This window comes from Miscanthus floridulus, chromosome 19, assembly GCF_019320115.1.
Source record: "Miscanthus floridulus cultivar M001 chromosome 19, ASM1932011v1, whole genome shotgun sequence".
NCBI classification, from domain to species: domain Eukaryota; kingdom Viridiplantae; phylum Streptophyta; class Magnoliopsida; order Poales; family Poaceae; genus Miscanthus; species Miscanthus floridulus.
This window is the reverse complement of record NC_089598.1, coordinates 110669752-110683755: the sequence shown is the minus strand read 5'-3', so window position 1 is coordinate 110683755 and position 14004 is coordinate 110669752. Positions and strand designations below refer to the sequence as shown.

The 14004-nt window shown below is 47.9% G+C and overlaps 1 protein-coding gene and 1 long non-coding RNA gene across 2 annotated transcripts; one reads left to right on the top strand and one right to left on the bottom strand.

Annotated features, from left to right (window-relative positions):
* Window positions 1–1072: 1072 nt before the first annotated feature.
* On the bottom strand, window positions 1073–5269 carry LOC136528749 (uncharacterized). The gene is made up of 3 exons (XR_010777132.1): window positions 4409–5269; window positions 1520–1837; window positions 1073–1346 (listed from the first exon to the last, which is right to left on the bottom strand). It is a non-coding gene; the product is annotated as an uncharacterized lncRNA (long non-coding RNA).
* Window positions 2086–4398, top strand: LOC136528748 (uncharacterized). Its single transcript, XM_066521723.1, has one exon. It carries the CDS (start codon window positions 2342–2344, stop codon window positions 4043–4045), a length of 1704 nt encoding a protein of 567 aa, XP_066377820.1. The 5' UTR covers window positions 2086–2341; the 3' UTR covers window positions 4046–4398.
* Window positions 5270–14004: the final 8735 nt, after the last annotated feature.

The window sequence follows — 14004 nt, the reverse complement described above, 5'->3', positions numbered from 1 at the left end:
GTAGGAACAGACGGGGATCCTGGAGTCGATCTTGCCCCCCCCCCACACGGCGAGCCCAGGTTGGCGTCAGGAGCCTCGTATACAAACTCCGTTGGCGCAGCAGCTGATGTCGGCGAATCCCCGCCGGGACTTGTGCTGGGATCGGGTGCAGCAGCTGGATCCGTAGCCTCTTCATCCATTATTTCTTGAATCTCCTGCACTTCTTCTTGTTCCTGCACTTCACGAAGATTGCTTGATGCGGTAGTATTAGTAGCATTAGGTACATGACAACCTACATCCCCGGGGACACAAGGCGTTAGGTTTTTCGAAAGGAGAGAGATTTCGTTCCTTAGCCGAGCGCCCGCATTGGGATTTAAAGAGGAGAAGGGAAAGACGTTTTCATCGAAGACCACGTCTCGAGAGATATAGATGCGTCCTGTGTTGGGTTATAGGCACTTGAACCCCTTGTGAAGAGAGCTGTATCCAAGGAAAACACACTGTGTTGAACGAAATGCCAATTTTCTAGTGTTATAGGGTCTCAAATTTGGCCAACAAGCACACCCAAACACTGGGAGAGAGTTGTAGTGAGGTTTCTCATTTAGCAAAAGTTCAACGGGTGTTTTGTTGTCTAGGACTTTGGATGGCAAGATGTTAATGAGATAGGTAGCGGTGAGAAAAGCTTGATCCCAAAATTTTAGTCGCATAGATGCTTGTGCTAAAAGGGATAGCCCTACCTCAACTATGTGATGATGTTTTCTCTCGGCTCTTCCATTTTGTTGGTGTGTGTGAGGACAAGACACTCTATGAGAGATTCCTAATTATTGGAAGAAGGAGTTTAATTTTTCATACTCTCCTCCCCAATCGGTTTGCATATGGATAATTTTTCTATTGAACTTTCTTTCAACAAAGTTTTGAAAGTTCTTAAAGACTTGGAAAACCTCATATTTATGTTTAAGGAGATAGATCCATGTGTATCTACTGAAATCGTCAATGAAAGACACATAGTAAGCATGATTGCCAACAAAAACAGGAGCAGGACCCCACACATCTGAATGTATCAAGTCAAGGGGAGCACAACTTTTATTATCCGAGCTAGAATAGGGAAATTGATGACTCTTTGCTTTTTGGCAAGAGTCACACACCGACTCATTATCATGATCAACAGAACGAGGAAGCAAATTGTTTCTAATGACTCTCTCAACAACGGGAAAGGACGCATGACCCAAACGACTATGCCACCTCCATGTGGATGGCCTACTAACATGACAAGCTTGCTTGTGGCGTTGTGCTCCTGCCTCTTGAGACCTCAAAGGGTAGAGGCCGCCCTCACACTTGCCGCGATGGAGTATTTTCTTCGTGGCCCGATCCTTTATGAGAAAATAATGAGGATGAAACTCAATATAGGTATTATTATCAGATGTGAGACGATGCACAGAAACAAGACTTTTATTGGCGCTAGGGACATGGAGGACATTTTGTAGATGAAGATTTTTGTTTGGGGTATGTAAGATTGCATGACCAATGTTGCTAATCCGCATACCTGAGCCACTTGCAGTGTGGACTTGATCGGAGCCCTTGTACTTGTCTCTGACAGTCAGCTTCTCTAGCTCGGCGGTGATGTGGTCGGTTGCACCACTGTCGGCGTACCAATTGGTGTCAACGCCATAGTTCATCTGTGCTGCTCCAGCAGACTTGGTGTAGGGCTGGTAATCCTCCTTGAAGTGGTGCCAGCAGACGTCGGCCTCATGGCCCTTCTTCTTGCACACCTGACAGATCGGTTTAGCCACCACCTGTCCACCAGTCTTGGGAGGCGGTGGAGAGTTGCCGGAGCCACGTCCACCAAAGCCACGGCAATGACCTGGTGGTGTGCACGGTAAACATGTATTCGGTTGAGATTAGATAGAGGTTGTTAGGCCTAGTTGTTGAGATCATTATTTTCTCTAACCGAATACCTTATAAGCCAAGTATGTAACACACACATATATATATATATATATATATATATATATATATATATATATATATATATATATATATATATATATATATATATATATATATATATATATATATATATATATATATTTTTTAACACGGAGACGTGTTGAGCCAAGATAGGCAGTCACGGTTGCCATATTCTTTACAAAGTCAACACTGCGTTGCCGTTTTGAAAACGGTAGCAGAAGCAGAACCACAGCCACACAGCATCCAGGTGAGGTCAAGTCAAGAACGTAGCGAAATGGCGTTGGCAATAATGCACACTGTCGTAAGGTTATAGAGCTACGGTAGGTAGCAGCTGCATCAGCTTGAAGCCTTGAACCTGCAGCGAAAAGGCCCATAGCCGGCGACCTAGCTCGCAGGCATGGCGGCTACCTGGCAGGGAGCATGGAGGTCGAGGGTCTCATCCACTGAGAGCGGCAGTGCCGATATCGTTCATCACCCCAACCAGAGACCGCCGCAGCCCTACCTGGCCGATTACATCAACAACAACTATGGCATCAGTAGCACCACCACTGCTTCATCAGCTACCTGCACCACCCTGTCCAACACCACCTACACAACCACTGCCAGCAGCAGCAGCGCCTCAGCTCTAGCTGTTCGTGTCCTCCACTCGTTCATGCCCGCTCCCAACACCTCCACGTTGGTCGTGGAAGAAGACACGGAGGAGGTCGGCCACGAAACGGCCACGGAGCAAAACAAGGCGAAGACACGCGAGCACATGAGGGACCTCATCCATGGATCGGATCCCTTGGACAGGTGGCTCTGGGAGCTGCAAGTCATCTGGGTTCTCCACCTTGCTCAGCTGGATGCGTCCGCTGGGAGGGCCTTCGTCTCGCGGCGACTCCAGCACACTGCACGCAGCTGGGTCCTAGCTCTGCACGGCATCAGCAGATCCATCGTTAGCTTCACTGGATGGTGTCCTAGCCAGGAGGAGGAAGAAGAAGCTCTACAGCAGCTACAAACCTGCTGGCCACCTACGTCAGAGCTGGTAGGATTTTTTGCAGCAACCTTCTCGCATATGCTCCCTTTTGTTGATGTCGTTGTTGCATTGGAAATCATTGATCCTAGTGCCAGCGACGACGACCATCGGATTATTGTTTCTGGCAGTAGGGGTGGAGTGGCATCAGCTCACAAATTCCAGGCACTAGCAGACGTCCGTGACGCTCTCGCCGGTGCCTTGGAACATGTCCAACTCTGGGACTCGTGGCTCTCTTCCTCACTCCAACTGCAAGCAGAAGCCAAAAGAGCAAGTGGCATGATGTGTAGGCTCTTGCTAGCGAGATTGGACAGGCTGGATGAAGCCATACGGGACACAAGAGACTACATCAAGACTCAGTTCATGTCCTTGACGGGTGATCGTCACCATGACTCTACAGCATCAGGACTGGCGGAGGACCTATCACCTGGCATTCACAAGGCCACTAAGTCCGCGCTAAGTTGCATCATTGTGCTGTCGACTAGCTACAAACGATGTGCAGTGGATCTTCCTACCATTCATGAAGCACCAGCATCAGTTCGTGTAAATGGTAAGGACGCCCCTGCAGCAACAGGCAATGAGAATACCAGTTCTTCTACCAACTTGATCATGGTGATGATCCGTTCTCTAGAAGAAAAGCTCACCAGAGTGTCAGAGTCATTTCCAGATCAGAGCCTCAGGTTCCTATTCTTGATCAACAACTTATACTTTGTCTGGCATCAGCTTCGTATAAATCAGCGGCTTGTGGATGTCCCCATGTATGCCTTGACTCACAAGATCGATGGTTACATAAACAGTTATATTCAAGTATCTTGGACACCGGTGTTGAAGCCCTTACATGATCATACACCTTGTTGCTTAACGAGATACTCAGCACAACATAATTTCGAGACAAAGTTTGAGAAGACCTACATCAAGCAAAAGCTCTGGAAGGTTCCAGACCCAGAGCTGAGGGAAGAGCTGCGGGCAGCCATCATCAAGAAAGTCATTCCAGCCTTCACAAAATTCTTGGAGGATAATGTTGTCAGTGCCTCAAGAGTCACTCCCAAGGAACTGGAAGAGATGTTGGAGGAGCTATTTGAAGGATAAACTAGTGCACCAAACCATACAAGTTATCAGAAGTTTATTTAGTTATTAGTTTTGCTTCCATATATATGTATTCATTGTTTGTACTATCCACAACCCAGGGTCAGTAAAAATACTAAAGTACCGATGCACGGTCGGTCTAGAGATTTCTAACAGACCATCCATCGCCATTTTTTTTTGGTTTTACCAACCATCTATTCGTTGGTATTTGTATTTTGCTTATTACTAGATATAGGCCACTCCACCCCGATTGCTAAGAAGAATAATCTGATGGTCGTCGTCACTACTAGGATCAATGATCTCCAAAGCAACAACGACGTCAACAAAAGGGAGTATATGCGAGAAGGTTGCTGCGAAAAATCCTACCAGCTCCGATGCAAGTGGCCAGCGGGTCTGTGCACCTTCTTCTCCCTTCTGCTGACTATGGTACCATCCAGTGAAACTAGCGATGGCTCTTCTGCTGATGGCGTGTAGAGCTAGGACCCAGCTGCGTACAGTGTGCTGGAGTCGTCGCGAGACGAAGGCCCTCCTTGTGGACACGTCCAGTTGACAAGCGAGGTGGAGAACCCAGCTGACCTGCAGCTCATGGAGCCACCTGTCCAAGGCACCACCGCCGCCTCTGGTGTAGTCGCTAGCCACTCCAAGTGCAGGGGATCCACCATGGATGAGGTCCCTCACCTGCTCCCGTGTCTTTGCCTTGTCTTGCCCCGTGACTCTCTCGTGGCCGACTTCCTCCACCAAATCTTCTTCCACGATCAACGTGGAGGTGCTGGGAGCGGTGGGCATGAACGAATGGAGGACACGAGCAGGGGCAGGGCTGCTGCTGCCGGTTGTGGTTGTGTAGGTGGTGTTGGACAGGGTGGTGCAGGTAACCCGATGAAGCAGCGGTGGTGATGGTGCTACTGATGCCACAGTTGGTGTAGATGTAAATGTAATCAGCCAGCTCCGGCAGTTGTGGCCGAGGGTGACGACCGGAATCGCCGCCGCTGCGCCCGGTGGATGTGGATGAGACCTTCGACCTCCATGCTCCCCACCACGCCATGCCGGAGCTTCCGTGAATAGAGTACCTAGTTTGAAAGATTATTACATAACTAGGATATAATGTGCATTATTGCCAATGCATTTCGTCATTTTCTTCTTGACTTGACCTCACCTATCTGGTTGTGGTTCTCGTTCTGCCCGTCTTTAAAACGGCAACCCAGTAGACTTTAGTGTACGCGTGTTCACACCAACAAGACCTGACATGACCGTGAGTACCTGTATTCCCTCGTCTCCAGAATAATACAACTATAAAATTTATAGGCATGTATATTTTTATAAATCCTAAAAATATATGTGCCTATTTAGTTATAAAACTATAGAGTTAAAAATAGAAAGTATAGGGTGATTTCTTTTATTATAATTTAAAGTACATGTTACCAGGAGTCTAAACAAAATTAGATTTATAATTTTTTGACAGTTCTATAAATATATATTGAATTTACAAGTTTACAGTATTTAGGGATCAGGATGACACACCTGAACAAGTTTGAGGACCTAAACGAGTGATTTGCAAGTTTAAGGACCTAGATGATACAGCTGAACAAGTTTGAGAACCTAATAAGCAATTTGAGAGTTTAGAGACTAAGATGACACAGATAAACAAGTTTGAGGATTTGAACGGTCAATTTGAGTGTTTAGGGACCAGAATGACACATCCGAACAAGTCCGAGGACTGTCAGTGCACTTTACTCTAAGATTATTGTTCCAAAATTCAACCTGTGGAGTGGAATTTTACCTCTATGAAATTCCTCGAATAGAGCTATCAAATCTCCTTTAATTATGTTCCAAAATTCTGTAGTGAATTCATCAGATCCCAGAGCTGAATTTCGTCTCTTTTACCTCAGTTTCCAAAAAGCTTTGTGCGAGGAGTTCATTTCCAGCTTGACTTGTGTGGCAGAACCGTCCGAAATAGCATGCTTCCGGAGGCGCTCGTCTTCCACCAGACACTAAGCACCCCGAAAGCAAGCTATATCGAGCTGGTTCCGTTGAGCACACCCTAAGAGAGAACTCGAACAAACCACCTTTTTTCTCCAAGATCCAATAACGAGAACGAGTTTACATTATTTAGTCTATTTCATACAACCAAAGTTCTTAGAAATACATTATTATAGTACCAAGTTTACAGTGCGGAATTTAAACAGCGGAATTACAATAAATATCTAACGGTAGAATACAATGATCCGTCTGTGCCCACTAGAAGAATCCTCCACACAACAGCTACCCTTCAAGCTACACCTGCAACAAGGGTAAATAAACCCTGAGTACATAATGTACTCGCAAGACTTACCCGACTAGTGGGAATAATTTCCCGACTCCAAAGGATATGATAAGCTTTATGGGTTGCTGGGTTTCCTTTTTACGAAAAGCAATACTAGTAGTGAATCCTTATGTATGTGTTTTATTAACAGTCATGATTAGTTCATTAGCTAATCATTCTATGTAGCACATGTTCTACTTTCAAGCAAGAGTTGAGCAAACAGATCCATTTTATCATCTTTCATCTTCTAGTTCTTACTACGGTGCTAGATTGTAGACAAGTCGTACCGGATTACCTGACGATTCGTGAATCAATGTGCTCAGCTGGGTACCCCGAAACACACGCCCCGCTTGTACCCTAGGCACAAGCAGGACCAACCCATCACTCTCCTGTCAAGGGGTCCAGGTCCCCGTCCAAACTTGGACTCCAAGCCCCCACACCTGAATCCCGGACTCAGTGTGGTGCTTAAACCTCCACCATTCCCGCCTCCAATTAGTCGGCCCGGAAAGAGCCGGAACCCACGACAAGAGAGCAACGAGCCTTCCATACTCCCATAAATAAGTATGTGCTCAGGATAATAAGCCTGTGACTTGACTAGAACCCAATGCAACTGCCGGTCCTTAACCGACATGGACAGGGAAAACAGTGTAACCAAGCTATGCCCCGTTGGTCACGGGACACAACCTCTTACACCCACCAATACCCATACCATATCTCTGCCCGGTCTCTATTTTTCTTTCACTATTTTATCATAAGAGTGATAATAATAATCACCTATTGTGAGTAACGGCAGGTTACTCACGTTACCGAAAGTCCTAAGCATAGCAGCTACTCGCACCTGTACTAGTAGGACTCATAGGACAGATATATTTATGCAGGTGGTTTCCATAAAATGCCAGTAACGTAAATGTACATCACAGATATATATATTCAATGCTTATTCAAAATAAGGGTTATGCACCGGGGCTTGCCTTGGGCATGCGGGTGGTCAGCTATGTTAGTCGTCGGTGGCTTCGAGGCTTCCTCCTGTACGAAGACCTCCTCCTCGTACTCCTCAATCACCTCCTCGTATTCCTGCTCTCTAGCGGTCACGAACTCCACCAACGCGTTCTCTACATGCATGCAATGATGATGCAATACTTAGCATTTTAGCAATAGCAACTCTTAAAATAACAATACATCTACCATGCTACTAAGCTAACTCTAATGACTAAAATGCTAAGCTACCCATTCTTTCCACTAAACAGGTATGAAGCATTCAAGTATTATCTTAGCAACCAAAAATGCATTTCTTACTTTATTTATGATTCATATATACTAAAACAAGGAGTACTTAGCTACCCTATTTATCAACCTATTGTAAGGCTACAAAAATTACAGTGAGCACATAATAATACAATGAACCTACTATAAAAATTTCATGGACAAAACTATTACCCATTTGCCACAAAAATTCCTACAAATATTAATCTAATAATATTGTAGGTGTGAAAAGTGATCAATACGTAAATATTTATAGTTTTGTCGTACGTTGTGATCGGATGTGGCCTAGCCCTCAATGATACAGGGTTTATGCTGGTTCAGGCAACATGCCCTACGTCCAGTTTGAGTCAGTCGGTGACTTTATTCCTGAGCCCAGGTGCTTGAAGTTTGTTGTGGGGTAACAAACGAGAGGGAGTATGATGGGGGTATCAGAGGTCTGGCCGGACTCCGGACCGAAGGGCCGAGAGTGACGGGAGCTCCAATGTACGCTAAGTGTTCGAACGTATGCTTTGTCTGGCTTTAGAGTTCTAGAGCCAAGCAGAGAGAATCGGAATCAACTATCTAAATCCTAGTCTATGTGAATCGTCGGTTGTTCGAATCGTCCTCATTTTGGAGAGAGTGCATCCCCTTTTATAGATGAAGGGGATGGCTTTACAAGAGAGAGAGAGTGTGAGAGAAAGAGAGTGTGTGTGCTACCTAGTCTTGTTGCCCACGTCGTCGGGTACAAGGTGGTTTGTCGGCGCCCACAATACTGTTGATGGCTGGATGCATGTGGTTGGTTCCACCGTGTTCTTCTGGTATGGCAAATGTTGGCGTCTACCATACTGTAGTTCAAATGTCGGCGCCCACAATACTATTGATGTTCTGACAAGTTTGGAAGGTTATAAAGTACCCTTCTGACATGACCTGACAGTACTGTCCTGTAGGTATGTAGGGTACGGTCCTTGGTATTGTGTTTGACTAGAGCGCCCTGCCTTACTTGCTCTGTCCGTTTCCTGGGTCTTCACCAAGCGGGCGTCCCCGGTCGGTCGTTCCCCAGTCGGCCCTGGCCTCCCGGTCGGAGAAGAGCTGTAAGTAGAGGTTTGGTGTATTCCCGGTCGGAGAAGTTGGTCAGAGTCGGAAGCGAGCGTCGTCCTCTCCTTTGCCAAGCCTTTCGGTCGGAGAGGCGGGCCAGAGTCAGTAGCAAGTGTCGTTCCTCCTTGGCCAGGCCTTTCAATCGGAGAGGCAGGCCAGAGTCGGAAGCGAGCGTTGTTCTCTCCTTGGCCAGGCCTTCTGATCGGAGAGATGGGCCGGAGTTAGAAGCGAGCGTTGTTCCTCCTTGACCAGGCCTTCCAGTCGGATAGGCGGGCCGGAGTGGGAAGCGAGCGCCGTTTCTCCTTGACCAGGCCTTCTGGTCAGAGACTGGATCACCCTTATGGCCTGTCGTTAGGTTTTTGGGCCGGCCCAGGAGTTACGCGTTGTTTGCAACGTCGTCTGTTGGGCTGAGCTTTTACTGGGAAGCAGGTCCATGAGAGACCTCAAGTTTATGAACTCGATAGGAGCCCCCGGGCGATTTGGGTAGAATCATCTAGGGGATTTTTGTTTTGACAGTGGGTGCGCGCGAGCTGATTTTGATCGTGTACCACGTGGTGGTACTTGATACCGTAGAACTTCCCTTCAAGCTTCCTAATTTCGGTGCAATATGCATCCATCTTCTCACTAGAGCAAGACTAGTCTTTGTTAAGTTGGTTAATGACCAGCGCTGAGTCCCCATATACCATGAGACGTTTGACGCCGAGCTCAACGGCTATACGGAGTCAGTGGAGACATGCTTCATATTCGGCAGCGTTGTTGGAGGCCAGAAAGTGTATCCGGAGAACGTATCAGAGCTTATCCTTGGGCGGCTTAATGAACAAAATGCCCACACAAGCACCGTTGATGTTAAGGGCGCTGTCGAAATACATCACCCAGTGCTCGGGGCATGTGGTGGCGATGAGATCTTGGATCTCGGTCCACTCAGCAACGAAATCAGCAGGCGCCTGAGACTTGATGGTAGGCCTGCTTCTGAATTCAATGGAGTAAGTGCCAAGCTCAATAGCCCACTTGATGATATGGCCGTTGGCCTCTTTGTTACGGAGAATGTCCCCCAGAGGGAACTCGGTGACCACGGTGATCTTGTAATACTCGAAGTAGTGGCAGAGCTTACGCGACATGATCAGTATGGTGTATAGTAGCTTCTGGACCTAAGGATAACGAGTCTTGGGCTCGTTGAGAACCTCGCTGATGAAATATACCAGACGTTGCACCCTATAGGCGTGCCCGACCTCCTCGCGTTCGACCACAATGGTTGTGCTGACGACACGAGAAGTAGCGGCGATGTAGATCAGGAGAGTTTCGTCTGGCCATGGCGCCGTCATGATCGGAGGCTTTGTTAGGAATAACTTGAGCTGCTCGAAGGCTATGTCTGCCTCCTTCCACCAGGAAAAGCACTTGGAAGCCTTCAGGAGTTTGAAGAACGGTAGCCCTTTTTCACCGATGCGTGATATGAAGCGGCTTAAAGCTGCCATGCAGCCTGTAAGCTTTTGTATATCCTTGATGCATGTTGGCTGTTTCATATTGGTGATGGTGGAGACCTTGTCAGGATTGGGCTCAATGCCTCGTGCGCTGACAATGTAGCCTAGGAGTATACCAAATGGAACTCCAAAGATGCACTTTGAAGGGTTCAGCTTCCATCGGTACCTTTTAAGGTTGGCGAATGTTTCTTCTGGGGGCGGCGATAAGATCATCGGTGGTGTTGCACTTGACGACCACATCGTCGATGTAAGCTTCGATGTTGTGGCCGATCTGTTGATCGAGGCACATCTGAATAGCCCTTTGATAAGTCGCCCCAGCGTTCTTGAGTCCGAAGGACATGGTGGTGTAGCAGTACGCACCGAAGGGCGTGATGAACAATGTCTTGATCTAGTCTTCTTCCTTGAGGGAGATCTGGTGATAACCGAAGTAATAGTCAAGGAAGGAGAGCAGTTCGCAGCCGGCGGTGGAGTCTACAACCTCGTCTATCCGAGGCAAACCGAAGGGGTCTTTAGGGCAGTGTTTGTTAATATCAGTGTAATCAACGCACATTCTCCATTCTTTATTCTTTTTTTCAAACGAGAACAGGGTTTGCTAACCACTCAGGATGATACACTTCTTTTATAAATCCGGTAGCTAAGAGCCATTTTATTTCTACCCTAATAGCCTCCTTCTTGTCTGGCGCGAATCGGCAGAGTTTCTACTTGATCGGTTTGGTCGTCGGTGAGACATTCAAGGACTGCTCGATCTTCTCCCGTGGTACCACCAGCATGTCTGTAGGTTTCTAAGCAAACATGTCGGCGTTGGCACGTAGGAAGGAGATGAGCGCGCTTTCCTATTTGGGGTCAAGGGTAGCCCAATCTTCATGGTCTTAGAGGGGTCATCGAGGCCGAGGCCGACCTCCTTTATTTCCTTGGACTTAGCGGAGGCGCGAGGACGCTCCAGCTCTAGGATCTCCATGTCGTCGGCGGGCATCATCTTGGCTTCGGTGACCATGCTGGCCATCTAGATGGAGAGGTCGGTGGCCTCAACGAGGGCGAGACTCTCTGTCTCGCAGGTGTAAGCGATGGATAGGTTGGCCCGTAGAGCCAGAACTCCTGCAGGCGAAGGCGTCTTTAGCACTAGATATGCGTAGTGTGGTATAGCCATGAACTTGGCCAGAGCTGGCCGGCCAAGTATGGCATGGTAGGCGGTGTTGAAGTCAGCGACGTAGAAGTTGATGTGCTCAACGTGGTAGTTGCTTGCCGTGCTGAACTATACTGGTAGGGTGATCTCTCCAAGTGGTTTGGAGGCCCTAGTAGGTACCACACCACAAAAGGAGGAGTCGAAGGGTGTAAGATCTGATAACCCGAGGCCCAGCTCGTTTAGGGCTTCGGTGAAGAGGAGATTCAGAGCGCTCCCACCATCGACGAGCACTTTCTAGAAAAGCACCTTCTGTATGGTTGCGTCGAGGACGAGGGGGAAACACCCTATGTAGGGGATGTTTGTCCACTGGTCAGCCCTGCTGAAGGTGATGGGGACCTCAGACCATGGGCAATAGCTAGGGTTGGTGGCAGCGTCTTCTATAGTGATGGCGAGCACCCGCCGTGCGGCAAGCTTCCGTTCTCTTCTGCTCTCGGTGGAGGCGAGGCCCCCGAAGATGGTGGCGACCACCTTGTTGTGGTCCTAGAAGGCATTGTTATAGCCCCTAGGTGGTCGGTGGCCTCTGGCTCCGTTGTTGGCGTCGTTGTCTAGCTTTTTGTCCTAGAACTCCTTAGCCAAACCGAGGCAGTTCTTCATCTTGTGTTTGACGTTCTTGTGGAGAGGGCACGGGTCATTGAGGATCTTCTTATATTGCTCATCGTAGTTGCGCTAGGCCCAAGGTTCATTGACGGTGGCAACGATGTGGTCTGGCCGGCGGCGGCGATTTTGGCCAGACTTGGGTCCTTCAGGTCAATCACGGCCGCTGTCACGATGGTAACTACGGTCATCATAGCAGCGGTCATTGTGGCTTCGATCATCGGGGCGGTCATCGTAATGACGTGTTGGGCGATGAGTGCCCGCATCCTCATTGAAGCGCACCTCGGCTTCCTCGGTGTTGGCGTACTGGTTGGCGGTCGTGATCATCTTGCCAATCCCGGTAGGTGACTTGCGGTTAAACTTGGAGCGAAGCTCGCGGTGGTGGAGTCCTTGGATGAAGGCGGTGAAGACCTCAGCTTCTGTGATATTGGGAATAGAATTCCTCATTTTGGAAAAGCATCGGATGTAGCTACGGAGGAGCTCGGACGGCTTTTGATTGATACAGTTCAGATCATGCTTGGTGCCCGACCGAGTACACATAGTCATGTAATTGTCGGTGAAGACTTTTTTAGCTCTTCCCAGGATCTGATGGAGTCTGGGGCAATGCTGGTAAACCAGCTCATGGCGGCTGGCGTGAGCATGATGGGAAGATAGTTGTAACACCTCTGGTGTTTTGACCTAATACTAAAATTTGACATGTCATCATGTGCATTGCAAAGCATTCATATAGTATAAAGTTTTGAATGCATTCACTAAATAAGGTTTATTTCATAATACTGTTATTTCATGTGATGTGTTTCAAAAACCCTAAATACAGATCATGACCACAAAGGTTAAATTTCATGTGATCATGTGAGGTCATATGTCCTTTGACTCAAATAATCCTAAATGGGCCATGTTACTAGTCAAAAATCAAAATCTAAGTGAAAGGAAGACAAATCAAATTTGAATTCATATTCAAATTATAAAAGTCCTTTTTGCCCCTTTTTACCAATTCAAAATCCATGAGGAATTTGGGGTTGAGGCAAAAAGCAAAGTTGGAGATTATTTTATGAAGATCAACTTTGGTATTCAAAGTTTTTCAAGTTTACATATAAAATTTGGAGTAATTTTGAAATGATTCAAATCTTTAAATGTACCCCAAATTTGAATTTCAAAATAGAGGCAGAATTTGAAAATGTTTCTTAAACCAAAGTTGTAGTACTTGAAAAATTGAACAACTTTCATTTTTTGGAGATTTTCAACTTCTTTAGAAAATTTCTGAGTAATTTGAAAAATGAAAGCAGTGGCAGTTCTGTAATTATTTCAAAAATCATCTCCACCTTACTGCTTGCCGCCGGCGCCACACGGGGGGGGGGGGGGGGTCACCGCCGATCAAATTCGCCGCTTTCCCGCGCGCAGTCACGTCACTGTCGCCGTGGCGTCTCCGTCGTGCGCTATCGCAGCCGGGCGAGCTCATCTCGGCTATAAATAGCCATAGTCGCCGCCGTCATTCCCATTCTTCCCCTCTGCTCTGCTCCGCCACCGCGTAGCTCCGCCGCTCGCCGTAGGCCTCGTCGAGCCGCGTCAGTCGTTCCCAGCTACGTCAACGCGATCGCATTGGTCTTGCGCTCCTCCTTGATTTGCTCTCGTCGCTGATGTTGGCCGGAATCGCCCGGCGCAACCCGTCTTCCCCGTGACCGGTCGGAGCTCCGCCGCGACTGCCCTCACCGTGGCCAGGCTGCTCTAGACTATCTCCATCTTCACCGAATACATCATCGTGATCACGGTGAGCTCCTGAGCATGTTGCTCACTCTTCCTTTGACTCTACTGCGCCGTAGCCCTAGTTACATCGACCACCGTCGGGTCCGAGTCGCCATGGCAGGCGTCGAGTTCCATCCGGTGTGCCCTTTTCTGTTCTGAGGCTTGGGATAGATGCGCGACTTGGTATAGATCATGTAGGAGCAGTCCGTCTCACCAGAGAGTCACCACCGGCGCGTTTTGCTGGCCGGAGCTGGCCACGCCGCCGTGTCTTGTTCCCTGTCGCTGACGCGTGGGGTCAGTCTGTCAGTGAGAAGGGAGAAGAAGAACA